This window comes from Desmodus rotundus, chromosome 7 (assembly GCF_022682495.2).
Source record: "Desmodus rotundus isolate HL8 chromosome 7, HLdesRot8A.1, whole genome shotgun sequence".
Lineage (NCBI taxonomy): Eukaryota > Metazoa > Chordata > Mammalia > Chiroptera > Phyllostomidae > Desmodus > Desmodus rotundus.
Genome location: NC_071393.1, coordinates 56,301,254 through 56,317,315, shown reverse-complemented (window position 1 = coordinate 56,317,315; position 16,062 = coordinate 56,301,254). Strand labels below are relative to the sequence as shown.

The 16,062-nt window shown below is 36.6% G+C and overlaps 1 protein-coding gene across 3 annotated transcripts in view; it reads left to right on the top strand.

Annotated features, from left to right (window-relative positions):
* SCFD1 (sec1 family domain containing 1) overlaps positions 1–16,062 on the top strand; it is a 108,057-nt gene that overhangs the window by 56,411 nt on the left and 35,584 nt on the right. For all 3 annotated transcript variants that reach the window (XM_024551354.3, XM_045188309.2, XM_045188310.3), the window contains 3 exons: positions 2,835–2,931; positions 8,913–8,983; positions 10,791–10,870. In XM_024551354.3, the coding sequence (XP_024407122.1) occupies positions 2,835–2,931; positions 8,913–8,983; positions 10,791–10,870 (248 nt within the window). The remainder of the gene's footprint in view (positions 1–2,834; positions 2,932–8,912; positions 8,984–10,790; positions 10,871–16,062) is intronic.

Here is a 16,062-nt window from a genome sequence, read left to right as displayed (position 1 = left end):
GAAATTCAGCTTGTAAACTTTTTGGTGTACGGACAATGTTCCAAACAACTGAGCCACCCAGCCAGGCCATGACTTTTATTTATTTTTTAAATTTATTTATTGATTTTAGAGAAACAGGAAGGGAGAGAAAGAGTCAGAAACATCAATTTGTTCCACTTATTTATGCATTCATTGGTTGATTCTTATATATGCCCTGACTGGGGATCGAACCCACTTCTTGGTGTATCAGGACAGGACTCCAACCAACTAAGCTACCCAGCCAGGTCTCGTGACTTTTAAAGATGACTACTTGTCTGTGTTTGTCCTGATCTTAGCTTAGAAATTCAGTGGTTGGTTGGTCAAGTCCTTGTTATGAGCCATGGTGCTTCATTAGACTATTAGGGTTAAATGATTAAGTAGACATACTCTAGGGAGTTTACACTTTTAGAAGGATAGCATGTAAATAAAAGAGAATAATACAGTGTGATTGTTGTTATTGTGGAAAGATATGTAAAGTGCTATTGGTACACATTTAAAGGAGTAATAAATTCTAAGAGCTGAGAAAGAGACTGGGGGAGGGGCAAGACGTGGAAAGAACAGAGACTGAAGAAAGAGTTGCAAAGAAGCTCGTCCTTGAACAATGAGTAGAATTCACCAGGCAGGAGATTGAAGAGGAATATATTTTTAAAAAGCTAAGGGAATAATCAAAGCCTATGCCTAGATACACAGTGTTTAATGAAAAGTGAGTTATTTGATATGACTAGAGGGAACTTATCCTAGAGTATAGTGGTTAAACAGCAAGGTTAGCCTGAGTAGATTGTGTGGGTCTGCAAGTCAGCTTAACACCGTATTTTATTACTCCCCTCCTCCCCCATTTCTGACATCAGTCTACAGATAACTAGTCTTTCCCAATCTAATATTTGCATTAACATAATTCCTACTACCATCATCCTAGTTCCCCAGGAGTTACCTTTGACTTTTTTCACTGCTTTGCTTTTCATAGCCATTCTCATGGTGATTATTAATTATCTATATCTTCCTTTCCATGTCCACAGCCACCTCTAGGGTCTCTTTCCCAGGATCTCTCTTTCTTCCATCCATTTTTAATACTATATTTTTCCATTCCTAAAATTTCACTTCATCTATTTCGGTGTTCAAAATAGATTTGTACAGTAGCTAAAATAGCTCCTATATCAGGGAGTCTGAAGAAGATGAAGGGACAAAGAGTTTGTAAAAAGAAAAACTCTCCTAAACTTTATTATATTCTTATCAGGAGCTCACTGATAAGGAAATTCTCAATGTACTGATGTGAGGTATATTGTTGAGTGAAAGCAAGGGATAGAGGAATAGAGTATATATCACCTTTTGTGTCAGAAAATGGAGGGATGTTGGGTTATAGACCCTGTTTGCTTACATTTGCAAGAAAAAAAGACTGAAAAACTATACAAAAGACAAATATCCATAGGAATGGGTGGAAATAGGGTAGAAGAAACCAGGGATGAGGACAGATCTCAATGTATACCTTTTTATGTTGTTTGGAATTTAAAACTGAATATTTCTTCTATTTAAAACTCTGGCCTTATGTGCCACTGCGGAGCAGTGGGATTGAGGGACTCTGACTGATCTCCTTTTGCCTCATGTGAAGTCACTTCTTAGCCTACCATTCAGGTTTCTCCAGTCTGATTATGTTTTGGTATGTTCCCGTTAACTGAAATGAACTTACCTGTGCATGTCTCCAAATCACTTTAAAAAATCAGCTCAAATTTTACCGCTTCCTCCTCCACAATTGGTTAACCATTTAATTCTGTCATCTAGCTTAATATATTTATTTATGTTCTATATTTATATAGTAGTTCTTTGTTGGTAACTGTAAATATTCTAACTTATTTCATAAATGGTTTCTGTTCCCCCTTAGATCAGTGATTTGCAATTGGCGTCCCACAAGAATTTTTAAAACACATAATACCTGACTATTTAGTCAGGGGCATTGACCTCTTTTTCCTTAGATTAGCAAATAAAAAAGTGACAACAGCCAATACAACAATTGCCATCCGCTATGAATGAATCAAAATTATACCTATTTTTTGTCAGATTAGCAAAAAATATATTTTTGGTATGCCACAGAATTTTAGTAATTAATGTATATGAGCCATGGGATAATAAAGGTTGAAAACCACTGCCTTAGATTGTTAACACCTTCAATAGAAAACATGTTCTTTTCTCTCATTTGTATTATCTGAAACATAATTTAATAGATACTTAGTAATAATTTTTATTTCCTTTGGGGGAGCCTAACATGTTAATCTCATTTGCATAATTTTGATCAACAAATTTTAAATTTGGGAAAGGTGTGATACCAAAAAGCCAAGTTTGACTACTTTTCCATTATCTAAAACTTCAAAGTATTAATTGGGACCTTTAATGAGGAGAAAATTTTATTTAAAAAACATTAATTAGGATAACTTTCTGTTCAGTTAAGGTGAAAATATGTGGATTTGCATATTAAAAAAAAACCCATAATATGGCTATTAATTTGCATGGAATACAATAATATTTGTATGCTAGTTACTAATTCACAGAGTATTGAAATTTCTGTGATTTCTAGCTTTGTTAATATAAATATGACATGCAGAATTAATTTTGAATTTATAAGTCCAATATGGTAAACAAAATAGTCCGTCTGTTATTTTTTACATTAAATATATGATCAGAAGTAAGAAACTTTAAAATAAATGCTCTAGGGAATGATCTTTGCCTATAAAATTGGTCATAGAAGATAGAAACTTGTAAACTGAGAAGTCTTAGTGTGTTTTTATTACTTGAGGTATTCTAATCTAATATTTATTTTGAAACAGGCAAGAAAACTAGATGTGTATTTTGAATGTGAAGAAAAAATAATGAGCAAAACTACTCTGGATAAATCTCTTCTAGATATAATATCAGATCCTGATGGTATGTACCATAAATTTGAGGTTAATATAAGTTTCACATCTCATGAATCCATCATTTTCGATTTTAGGAAAATCTGAATAGAATTAATGTTTTCCTGACAAGCTGTGTTAATAATAAGATAATTAAATGAACTACTTTCTGTTGAGAAGTTTGTAGCATGGCAGTTCATGAAGTAGAAAATGGTTTGCATTTTATTTCATTGAACTTTTCTTTGATGGTATTTAAGCACTTTTTGTATTTATTCATTTAAAGTGATACATCTTAAGTTCAATTTCTTCTGGTTTCAGGAAGATTTGAAGGTACAACATTCAAAGGGTCTCTAAGTGATACACTTTTCTAATTACTCTGGTTTAAGCCTAGAGGGTTTTCTAAAAATATGTATTTAAAACTGAATTACATTTTAAATATATGGGGAGTTCACTTTTTTTTTTTAAATCCTCACCCGAGAGTATGTTTTTATTGATTTGAGAGAGGGCAAGAGAAAAACATCTATGTGAGAGAGAAACCATGCTCCCTGACTAGGGACGGAATCCACAACCCCCAACGTAGGTATGTGTGCTGACTGGGAGTCAAAACTCATATCCAGTTAATCTCTCTATGTGCACCTAAATATTTGTATGTTAGATTTTTCTTAAGGTATAACTAGTTGTACTTGGAAAATGTAATTTAATGATTGCTTTCAATTATAATGATGGGATCTACATAGGACTTAGCCTCTAAAAATCTATGAATGTAAGAGACTTATGGATCATTTAAGAGTAGTTTTCAATTCAGATCTCAGCTCTTTTTCTTTGCACAAAAGCTATTCACCTGAATGATGATTTTTTAGTTAGAGTTTTGGTATGAGCTTTCGACTTTATTTCAAATTAAAAAGCAATTTTTATTTTATTTTTTTAATATATTTATTGATTATGCTATTACAGTTGTCCCATTTCCCCCCCTTCACTCCACTCCACCCTGCCCATCCCATCCCTCCCACATTCCCTCCCTATAGCTCATGTCCATGGGTGATACATATAAGTTCTTTGGCTTCTACATTTCCTATACTGTTCTTAACCCTCCCCCGTCTATTTTCCACCTACCATTTATACTACTTGTTCTCTGTACCTTTCCCCCCTCTCTCCCCCTCCCACTCCCCTGTTGATTACCCTCCATGTGATCTCCATTTCTGTGGTTCTTTTCCTGTTCTAGTTGTTTGCTTAGTTTGCTTTTGTTTTTGTTTTAGGTGTGGTCATTAATAACTGAGTTTGCTGTCATTTTTACTGTTCCTATTTTTGATCTTCTTTTTCTTAGATAACTCCCTTTAACATTTCATATAATAAGGGCTTGGTGATGATGAACTCCTTTAACTTGGCCTTATCTGACAAGCACTTTATCTGCCCTTCCATTCTAAATAATAGCTTTGCTGGATACAGTAATCTCAGATGTAGGTCCTTGGCTTTCATGACTTGGAATACTTCTTGCCAGCCCCTTCTTGCCTGTAAGGTCTCTTTGGAGAAATCAGCTGACAGACTTATGGGAATTCCTTTGTAGGTAACTGTCTCCTTTTCTCTTGCTGCTTCTAAGATTCTCTCCTTCTGTTTCATCTTGGCTAATGGAATTATGATGTGCCTTGGTGTGTTCCTCCTTGGGTCCAGCTTCTTTGGGACTCCCTGAGCTTCCTGGACTTCCTGGAAGTCTATTTCCTTTGCCAGATTAGGGAAGTTCTCCATTATTTGTTCAAGTAAGTTTTCAGTTTTTTGTTCTTCCTCTTCTCCTTCTGGCACCCCTATAATTCAGATGTTGGAACATTTCAAGATGTCCTGGAGGTTCCTAAGCCTCTCCTCATTTTTCCGAGTTCTTGTTTCTTCATTCTTTTCTGTTGAATGTTTCTTTCTTCCTTCTGGTCCACACATTGATTTGAGTCCCAGTTTCCATCTTATCACTGTTGGTTCCCTGTACATTTTCCTTTGTTTCTCTTAGCATAGCCTTCCTTTTTTTCTTCTAATTTGTGACCAGGCTCAACCAATTCTGTGAGCTTCCTGATTACCAGTGTTTTGAAGTGTGCATCTAATAGGTTGGCTATCTCTTCTTTGCTTAGTTGTATTTTTTCAGGAGCTTTGATCCGTTCTTTCATTTGGGCCATTTTTTTTGTCTTGGTGTGCCTGTTAGGTAAGGGGGCAGAGCCTTAGATGTTCCCTGGGCAGGGTAACGCTGGACGCTGCGCTGTGATGCTGTATGTGGGGGAGGGGCCGAGAGGGAGCAGTGGCGCTTGTTCCACTCTCTGCCGGATTCCAGTCACTCCCTCCACTACCCACAATCAAATTAGGCCCCTCTGGTGTTGATTCCTGAGTGGTTGGGCTTGTGCACACTCTAGGCCCCTGTGGGTTTCTCCAACAAAATCTCCTGTGAGGCTGGGAGTTTCTCCCGCTGCCGCCTCAACCCCCACGGGTCTTTTTAATCAGAGGTTTGAGGCTTTATTTCCCCGTGCTGGAGCTCTGGGTTGTGCGGTCTGTTTTGCTCCCCTGCTGTTCCTCTGGGTTTATCTTGAGCAAATGTGGGGCCTTAGGGTCTGCCAGCCACCACCTTGTGGGGTCTGCTAGCTGTAGCCTGGCCTGCCCCGTCCCACAGTCTGCCCCCTCGCTGGGTCCACCAGCCCCCACCTTGCCATGAGTCCTCTCCGCCCTTCCTACCAGTCTGGATGAATGTTTCTTCTTTATCTCCTTGGTTGTCAGACTTCCATACAGTTCGATTTTCTGTCAATTCTGATTGTTTTTTGTTTTTAAATTGTTGTTGTCCTTTTGGTTGTGCGAGGAGGCCCAGTGTGTCTGTCTATGCCTCCATCTTGGCTGGAAGCCAAAAGCAGTTTTTAAAAAGTCACAATTGTTTCTGATTAAAGGTTCCATTCATAAAACTTCTGAGAAGCCATAAGTATCACTCACACTTTTGAAAAACTAGATTTGTGGTGAGATCATAGTATTTTAAATATTTGCATTTTACAATGAAAAAATGCAAAATATATGTGTCCATTACTTCAGAGTTATTTGCAATAACTTCAATAAAATTAAAGCAATAATGTGTTGATAAAATGGCAGACTTTTCTTTTTCCTTTTCTCTTTTTTTTTTTTTTTTTTTTTTTGCATTTTTGCTCAATCCCTCCACCCAACCCCACCCAGTTCCAACCAACTTATTTTTAAAGACCTTAAATAAGGCAGAACAAGGTAGGCATTTATGCCAAGCAGAAGTCTGGTATCACTTTCGCCCAGAACGAGATGCTGAAACCTGAGCAGAATGAGAAGGTCTCCTCCATGTGAGGTGATGGGAGGGTTCGAACCTAGAACAAGGTGTTGACACCGAGTGAAGTGAGCAGTGTCCACACACAGGAACAAACCAGCCCTGGACTGCACAGGTCAACCCATCATCAACCCAGATGGGGTGAGAAGTATGGCCAGGCATGCGGGTGGGTCTGTTGTATGGAGTCAGAGCACAAGTGGAGTGAGAACGCTTCCATGCAGGCAAGGGGTGGCAGCAGAGATAAGATCTTTATTACATGCTGGGGACTGGTTAAATAAGTAAAAATACCAGATAATATAAAGGGAGTCAGTGAAGGGAGTTACAGATACAGAAAGGTAGAAAACCAGAATGAATCTTATAATGTTAGATTAGAACTGAAGGTGTTGGTGTGGGCTTAGTATGTATTCACTATGTCAGAGAAGTAAACAGCATGTGTGTACATATAATATGTATATTCCAGCTCGGCCAACTGAGCAGGGCTGGGAGCAACTCTAATCCATTAGTAAGATTTTAGCTTATAAATACCATATACAGTAGGACTCATTGGAGAAGTAGTTGACTCCAGGGCTGAGGTAGGGAGAGAAAGTATGTATGATGAGCTGGAAACTCTGACTTTAAAACAGAGTGCAGTTACAGTAGAGACTTAGGTGTGACAAGAGGATCTAGGCTCTAGCTACAGGCTCTACAGTACTTGTAGTTGTAAAGGGTACATTTTTACAATTTCCATTTGGTTTCCCTGTGATGCATCCATTTTAAGCATCATTTTAAGCATCCAGATGCTCTATAACCTTTGCCATCATGACTCTTAAAAATCTTAGCAGAGGTTTCAGGGCATTTATTTACACTGTAGCAACTATAAAATATTTCTTCTTGACGAATGGGAACTATTCTTCTTTAAGCAGAATTATGTGCCTAGTATGAGAACAGGCTGTGCTAAATGCTGAGGATATTAAAAGCAACAGCAGGGACCCACGGGCCCCTAAAACTCTGTGGAAGAGACACTTTCCTACCTTAGGAGCCATGTTCCCAAGAGCCTAGAGCAAGGCCCATTCCTTTTTTTTTTCCTCCAGATCTTTTTTATATTTTTTACATTATTTTTATTGTATTTTTTTCATTACTGTTTATGCCCCCTACTATACCCTCTTCCACCTCTACCCACTTCCTCTCTTTTTCCTCTAGCTACTTAGTCACAGTTACAATAAATGTACATTGGGGCAAGGTAACTAAAGCCAAAGCTTTTGGCTAGAGCACCAAAAAGGGGGGGCCAAGGGAACTGGGAAGTACCAGGGAGGTTGCAGAGAGAAAGTAGCCCAGGAAAGGAACCCCATCAAGTTACTTATAAATTCCTGGACTCTCCTTTGAACTGCATGTCTGTGCATCTGATCCTAAACAGCATTCCAAAGACTATGAGGTGACGGTCTAGATGACATCCCAGTTCCCATGTCGGCCACTGGGCAGTAAGATCCCAATGGTACTGCAAAAGGTTTTGAAAATAGAATCAACAGTGGAACCACAACCCACAAGAAGGTAGTAGGAACTTTGTCCTGAACCCAGCCAGACTAATTACCTGCTAAAACAAAAATACCAGCTTTCGCCTAGGATTTAAATAAGACCATGAATCTCATAACCTAATATTCAAAGTGTCCAAGACACTATATTTGTTGGTAAACATGAGGACTTTGGAGAAAGCTTTGTATCATCATTGTTTTTCATATATAGGGAGTAAGGATAATTTGAGAATGAGTGTCTGTATTTTTTTTTTAAGATTTTATTCTTAGAGGTGAAGGAGGGTGATGTCTGGATTCTAACCATATTTTTTTTTTAAATCGATGGTTCATCAGTCATGTTTTGAAAAAATTCTCCTAGTTTTTATTCTGTAATAAAGTATAACAATTCTGATTTCTTGAATGTTAGGACACACAATTTGAAGTAAGAGTGTATATTGTTATTTGTGGAGGAGTGAAACTGAGTTACCTGTGATTTTTATCACTTTGCATCCAAGTAAACCCAGTAGCAGAGGGGAGAATAAATTATTTTCTCTGTACAGTTAGGGGCTCTGGGTAACAGGAATAGTAGCCCAAGGCGTCCACCTCAAGCAAGAAATTTCTTTGAAGTTTTATGTTCTGTCTTAAAATTTCAGACAAATATATTATGTATAATACATCAGTGTTAAATATAAATGTATTATTTTCCTGAATCTTATATAAGTAATGTAATGCCCTTCAGACCAATTTGAGAAGTATGACCTTAGACTAACCTAGGTGATTTTAGCCAACAAGGTTTCAAAACCCACTGGTTTCCCAGGACAATCCCATTTTAATGCCAGTTGTCCTTAAATGGTTGTTACTAACATCCCCTTTCCATCTCAGTAGTATCCAATTTTAGAATTGTCTGATTACCCTACCTATGTTTTTCTTTCTTTTTCAGTTTACATCTAAAAGATAAATCTCAATATAACACAGAGTTTGGAAGATAGCATGGAGATATGTCCACATCCCATCTGTCTAATCCCAAAGCAAAAGATCTTTTTCCATATCTGTATTTTATCTGATTGTAATTAATAGTGTTTATAACCTTAAATCAGCCGAATCAAGAACCATATTTGTCTAAGTCACATTTAGATATGCCTTGAATGTTTATATGAGTGTTAACTAAACACTTAACCAGAATTATGAAGGATTTTTAAAATTCTGTTTTCCCCTATGTAGCAGGAACTCCAGAAGATAAAATGAGGCTGTTCCTTATCTATTATATAAGTACACAGCAGGCACCTTCTGAGGTAGGTCCTGTGTATTCATTTATTGGGCAGAAAGGGAAATAACTTGTTTGTTTCAAAAATAGAAGTGAAAATCACTATGGCCAGATAACAACTTCATTCCTTTTTTTAAAAGAAAAACAGTTTGCTAAGGCTGGGTCTTTTTACTCTTGAGTTTTGTAGCAGTTTTTATTGTCACCAAGAGAACTATCCTCTCATTGAGTGTGTGACCACTTTCAAGTTGTTGAAATATGAACTGAACTCAAATAGCCAAAATCCTTATTTCTGGAAAATAGCTATTCTAAACGAAGTTAATGAAGTTTGCTATGCTTTTGAAAGGTTGGTCTTGTCAATGTCCATTATAGAGGAGGACTCGCTTGAAGGAAAATATCCAGCGTTCCCAAAAGTTCTATAAAAAGTTGAGATACTTTGTATTGCAATAAAATAACTACTTTTATATCAGAATAAATTCCTAAGAATGATTGGAAAATGACATTTTCCTTCTAGAAGATTTTTTTCCTCACTGGAAGTATGGTGGTGGGTAATTTAATTGTTTGGGGGTTTTTTCTATAATGAGTCGTCAGTTGCTTTTGAAGAAAAAAAATATTTAAGTATGTATAGGCAGTTAAGTTACTCTGAAGGAAAGCAGTGATTTTGGCATCAGTCGTGTTGCTGGGTTAGAGACCTGTGGTCTCTTTCTCATGCTAACTCACTATCGTTTTACTGGGTAAGTATCAAGTACAAAAAGCTCTGGGATGACATCTAGAATGATAGGGCTCTTACAAACTCTTTTCCTTTGCTGGTAGCATTTTTTTTTTTTTTAATGTCTGGTATATTGCAAGGCTTTTGGCCAAAAATCCTTTGTTTTGGCATGTTAAAGAAGTAAACTAAACCCATCGTTTGCTTTTGACCAATTTTACTTTATCCTAAGAATACATCTGTTGACCTTTATTTTAATTCAGTAAGAATGTGTCACATTCTTTTTAGAAATCTGTCTCTCATTAATGGGGGTGTACCTGTATCTTAGGAGATTCTCATAATATTTTCTTAAGAATATATGATTTTAAAACTTAATTTGGGATTTTTGAAATTTGACCACATTATTTTATTTTCATTTATTTTTGGTAAGGATTATGTTTTTTCATAAGTTTAAGTGATCATTAAGAGGCTTGAAGCAAATTATGGCTACTGGTAATCAGATTAATAGCCTCAAAAATGCAAAGTAGTAAACATCTCTGGTTGAAGGTGAGCTTAAAGTTTTCTGTCTTATAAAGTTTTTATATTGGAGTCACTCCTAAAAATTATACAATTTCAATTAGACTTACTCATGAGGAAATAAAAAAGAGCTAGAAAAAGAAAACAGTCATTTAAAAAGCGCAACACACCTTCTTCCGTTAATGAATTCGGGCCTCTGCAGTGATACGAGATGGGAAAACCTGCATCTGCACTTCCCTTCCTCGGTGCCCTGCCTCTTGTGTCGCTCGTTTTGAAATCTTCTTGGTCAAGCCACATCTTTCATTTAATGCTTTTCCTAAGGAAAGGCAATCTACTTCAGTGGCAGAGAAAAAACTGACTTGTTTGGACTTACTGAGAGATGACAGAATATGGTGCTTTATAGGTAATTTGGGAGTATGTCAAAGGTAATTTTCATTATATGTGGTTTTTGTCTCAGGTGCTCACTTGGATACTCACTTCAGATACAGCTGCACTCGGGTTCCTCCAATTCAGACTCGCCTTGGTCTAACTTTTTGAGTAATCAAATGACAGCAGACAAAAAGGTCTTCTTTTTCATAAAGGAAATGTTTTTGTCATTGTTCTTTGCTTATTTCAGGCTGATTTGGAGCAATACAAAAAAGCTTTAACTGATGCAGGATGCAACCTTAATCCCTTGCAATATATCAAACAGTGGAAGTAAGTTTTATTTTCTCTTTAAATTTTTTTCATTTAGGAGAGTACAATGCAAGTTGAATTCTCAAGAAAGTGGCAGTGTTACTAAGAAAGTTGAACAATGCTTTAATATTTTTTCATTCAATTTTATATTTTCTTATCTGTCCCTCCGATTTACAGTTTAATATTACATAAAGTAGTGATGTCTTTCTTTCCTAGACTTGTTTATACTTTTTCACTGATAAGATGAAAAAGTCAAAGAATGAAGTTTTGGATCAAATGTCCCAAAAACTTCAAAGGAAAATTTTAATTTCACTAGTAATCTGAGAAATGCAAATTAACATAATGCAAAGATTTACAAAATAGTGTGCAAAGGACACAAGCGTATTAATTAGTGAGCTTATACTTTGCTATTAGAAATATAAATTGTCACATTTTTGCTGCATGATATCAAGGTCTTTTAATAAAGTGCCTTTTATCTAAAACTTCTATTCTTGAGGATTTATCCCAAAGAGTATTGGAGTTCTGAAGTCCTAGAAGCAATTACAATATTGAAATTTTGAAAACCAATCTAAATGTCCAACAATAAGATTAGTAAATGAACTATGGTATTTCCATAAGATACAACAGAGTCATTAAAATCATGTTGTAGAAGACTTATTTAATGACATTAGGGACTGTCCATGTTATATTGAAATTGAAATAGTAGTTTCACCACAGTATAGCATGATTTGTTTGGTAAATATCTGTTTCCTTTGCCTGTGTCCCTAGGGACTCTTCTAGGCCTCAGGAATACAATAGTGAGCATGCAAAGGAAGTCCCCTACACTCACTGAGTTTACATTTGTGTTGAGGGAACAATAAATCAACAAATAAGCAAATGAACAAAGTAATGTTAAATCATATTAAGTGATATATATCTTAACTTGTTGAGGTCAATAATTAAATTTGTTGAGGAGATAAGAAAAGTCTCTGGGAGGTGATATTTAAGCCAAAACATAGATGACATTTTTTATAGGATGATCCCTAATATCCATTTATCCATGCATGTTTGTGTATGAACGTACACCTATATCTATATAATTACATAGCTGAAGTGACGTACACCTAAATGTTATTAGTAGCTAACTTTGAGTGGTAGAATTTTTTCTTTGTGGGTGTTTATTTTCCAAATTTTTCTACAACAAACTTTACCCTCAAAATAGTTCTTAAAATAAGGTTTTAAGGCTACAAGAATGCTTTCTGATCTCAGCTTTTTCAAAAAATACGCACAGCTAGACAGAATAACCATCGTTCAGAACTGCCTGAAGTCTAGCTGAGCAGAAGTCCTGTGACTATGGATATAAAAAAGAAGCCACATCGAGACTGGTAGCTTTGGCAGAGGCCATTGTTCCTTTTCTTGGGACCACCCCCCTACAGAGCTGGCAGGTGTGTGCCATATCTGAGTCTCTATTAACCTGGCTGTCACTCTTTGTCCTGCCCTGGTGATTCCCTCAGATCCTGTCCCACCCAACTTGCAGGCCATACAAGCTGTTTCCAGTGGTTTTCCATACAAACAGCCTCTCTTCCCTAAAATCTCTCAAACAAGCAGCATCTGGACTTGGTGTGTCCTGTACTTCTTGCTGAGTGGCCTCAGGGCTGGCACTAGCATGAGCTAGCTTCGGTTTACAGCTTGGCCTTTCTCAGCACCTCCAAGCCCAGCACAAGTAGTAGCTTTCTGCAGATTGCTCTGTACCTTATGACAGGTGGCCCTGGGCAGGACATAGGCAGTGGCTGACCTTGCATCTCCTGGAAAGCCCCAGGGGCAGTGCACCCAGTGGACAACTTCAGACCACACTGGATTATAACCCAACCACCTCTGCACATACTCAAGAGGCAGAAGGCCAACACCAAAGACTCACTGGAGTGACTTCTGCTCCATGGGGTTGGCCCCTGAACAGCAACTCCTCCACTATAGTTGTAGCCAGTCCTCACAGCCAGTCAGCCTTGATCATTCCCTCCCATGACATGCCAATAGCAATCAAGGCTCAACTGCAACAGGACAGTGCACACAGCCCGCACAGGGGCACACCTGGAACATCAACCTCAGGTGATCAGAGAGGCTACACCCCTGGGCCCTACACGACACCTACTACAAAAGGCCACTCTACCAAGTCCAGGAAACATAACAGCTCTATCTAATACGTGGAAATAAACACAAGGAAGCAGCCAAAATGAGACAAAGAAACAAGTCCCAAATGAAAGAACAAGAGAAGTCTCCAGAAAAAGAAATAAATGAAATAGAGGCAAGTAATCTACTAGATACAGAGTTCAAGACATTGCTTATAAAGATTCTCAAGGAACTTAACTGAGAATTTCAACAGCATAAAAATGGCCATGGAAGCCATAAAAAAAGAACCAGTCAGAAATGAAGGATACACTAACCGAAATGCAGAATAAGTTACAGGGAATCAACAGTAGAGTAGATGAAGCAGAGAGTCGATCAGCAATTTGGAATATCAGAAAACAATCAGAACAGCAAAAAAAAAAGATCCCATAAAAATGAGCAAAAATGTGTCTGGGACAATTTCAGGCATACCAACACTCTCATCGTGGGGTTGCTGGAAAAAGGGAGAGCAAGAAATTTAAAAACTATCTGAAAAAATAAAGACAGAAGACTTCACTAACCTGATGAAGGAAATAGACATACAACTACAGGAAGCACAGAGGGTCCCAAATAAGATGAACCCAAAGAGGTTCACACCAAGACACATCATAATTAAAATGGCAAAGGTTAAAGACAGAAAAATCTTAAAAGCAGCAAGAAAATGACAGTTCCCAGAAGGTAGCTCCAGTAAAACTGTCCGCTTATTTTTCAATAGAAATTTGTAGGTCACAAAGGATTGACATGAAACATTCAAATTGATAAAATGGACGGACCTATAATGAAAATTTGTCTACCCAGCAAAGCTATCATTTAGAATCAAAGGCAAATAAAGAGCTTCCCAGTCAAGAAAAAGCTAAAGGAGTTCATCACCACTAAACCAGTATTACAAAAAAATGTTAAAGGATCGCCCTGGCCAGTGTGGCTCAGTTGGTTGGGCGTGATCCCTTAAACTGAAAGATTGCAGGTTCCATTCCCAGTCAGGTCACATGCCTAGGTTGCAGGTTCCATCTGTGGTTGGGATGTTTATGAAAGACAACCAGTCAATGTTTCTATTTCTCTCTTTACCCGCCTCATCTCTCTCCAAAATATATAAGCATGTCCTTGGGTGAGGATAAAAAACGTTAAAGGGTCTTCTTTAAGAAAAAGGGCAAAAATAAAAACAGGAATAATAAAATAGCAATAAATACATATTTATCAACAGTTACTTTAAATGCTCCAATCAAAAGATATATGCTAACCGAATGGATTAAAAAAACAAGACACTTACATAATATATTGTCTACAAAGGACTCACTTCATATCAAAAGACACAGAGACTGAAAGTAAAGGGGTTGTCAAAGATACTTCTTGAACATGGAAACACAACAAAAAACTGAGGTAGCAATACTTATACCAGATGAAATAAACTTTAAAACAAAGGCTTTAAAAAGAGACAAAGAAGGACCCAGCAACTCCACTTCAGGATATTTAACTGAAGAAACCCAACACACTAAATCGAAAGGAGATATACATCCATATGTTTATTGCAGCATTATTTACAGTAGCCGAGATATGGAAGCAACCTGAGTATCCATCAGTAGATAAATGGATAAAGAAGTGGTGCATATATGTAATGTATGATTCAGCCCTAAAAAAAGAATGAAATCTTGCCATCTGCAATAACATGGATGAACTTAGAGGATATTAAGCTAAGTGCAATAAGTCACACAAATGCCAGGTGATTTCCTTATGCATGGAATTATAAAAATAAACAAGCAAAACAGAAACAGACTCACGGGTACAAAGAACATTTTGATGGTTGCCACATGGGAGAAGGATTGAGGGTATGAATGATAAAGGTGAAGGCATTAGAAGTACAGATTGGTGGTTACAGAACAGTCACAGGCATGTGAAGTACAGCATAGAGAATATAGTCAATAATATCCTAATAACCATGGTGTCAGATGGGTACTAGATTTATCAGGGTGATCACTTTGTAAGTTATATAAATGTCTTATCACAGGTTGTACATCTGAAACTCATGTAATATTGTGTCTACTGTAATCTTAAAATGGTTTTAAATATGCATGGCTAGAGAGATAGGACTAGTTGTTAACAGTGGTTATCTCTGATTTGTGGGTTTATGAGTGCTGTTTATTCATACTTTTGTTTTTTCAAATTTTATTTGAGTGTGTTCTTGTTATAAGAAAAAATATACAAAATCCTTTTCTTTAAAAAGAGAAACTGAAAACCGTCTTTTCCAATTTTCATAAACTATACACTTACACATTCGGCTGTGTGGCACATGTTATCGTTTTGTTTTGTTTTTCATTTGACTGTGTGGGAATTCCTTAAGTTTGCTGTTATGAGGAAAGGCATTCTTGGGCATCATTTCATGTGGTTAGCAAAAATTTTAATTTCTAATTTGTAACTTTCTTTGCCCAATTATGAGAGTCATGCCAGTTTACTCAACAAAATTGTAGAAAACTCAAGTGTAAAAAAAGTAAAAATTTACCTGTATCTCAACATCCAGAATGCACAAGTAAACATTAGTGTATATCCTTTTATGAGTGTATTACATACAGTTTTAAAAGCCAGGAAATCATTATTATAGATACAGTTTTATATTCTAGTATTCTAGTACCTTTCATCATAGCAGTTTCTCATTATCTTAGTTTTCAGTAGCAGGAATTAGTATTTGCATAATATTCAGCCTATAAATGTGTTGTTATTTATCCCTTCTTTATTGTTTAGATATAGTTGTTTCTAGTGAAAAATACACTTTTATTAAAGACAAAAATTCCAGTCTACTGCTGATAAGTTGATTCATACCTCCTTTTTGAACAAGATTGTGATTTTTATGTTTGAGATTTCTCCAGATTGAAATGGAATATTTTCAGCATTTGAACTATCACATCTTAGTGATTCCTTTGGTTTTCTTTTTTTTTTTTACTCTCATAAGACTTTCTTGTATTTAAATATACTTTTTTTTTACTAAAGTATTTGAAATAATTAAGAATATGAAAATTAAGATTCACATAAAAATGTTTATAGTATGCTAAATGTTATAGAATACTATGTACAATATGGTA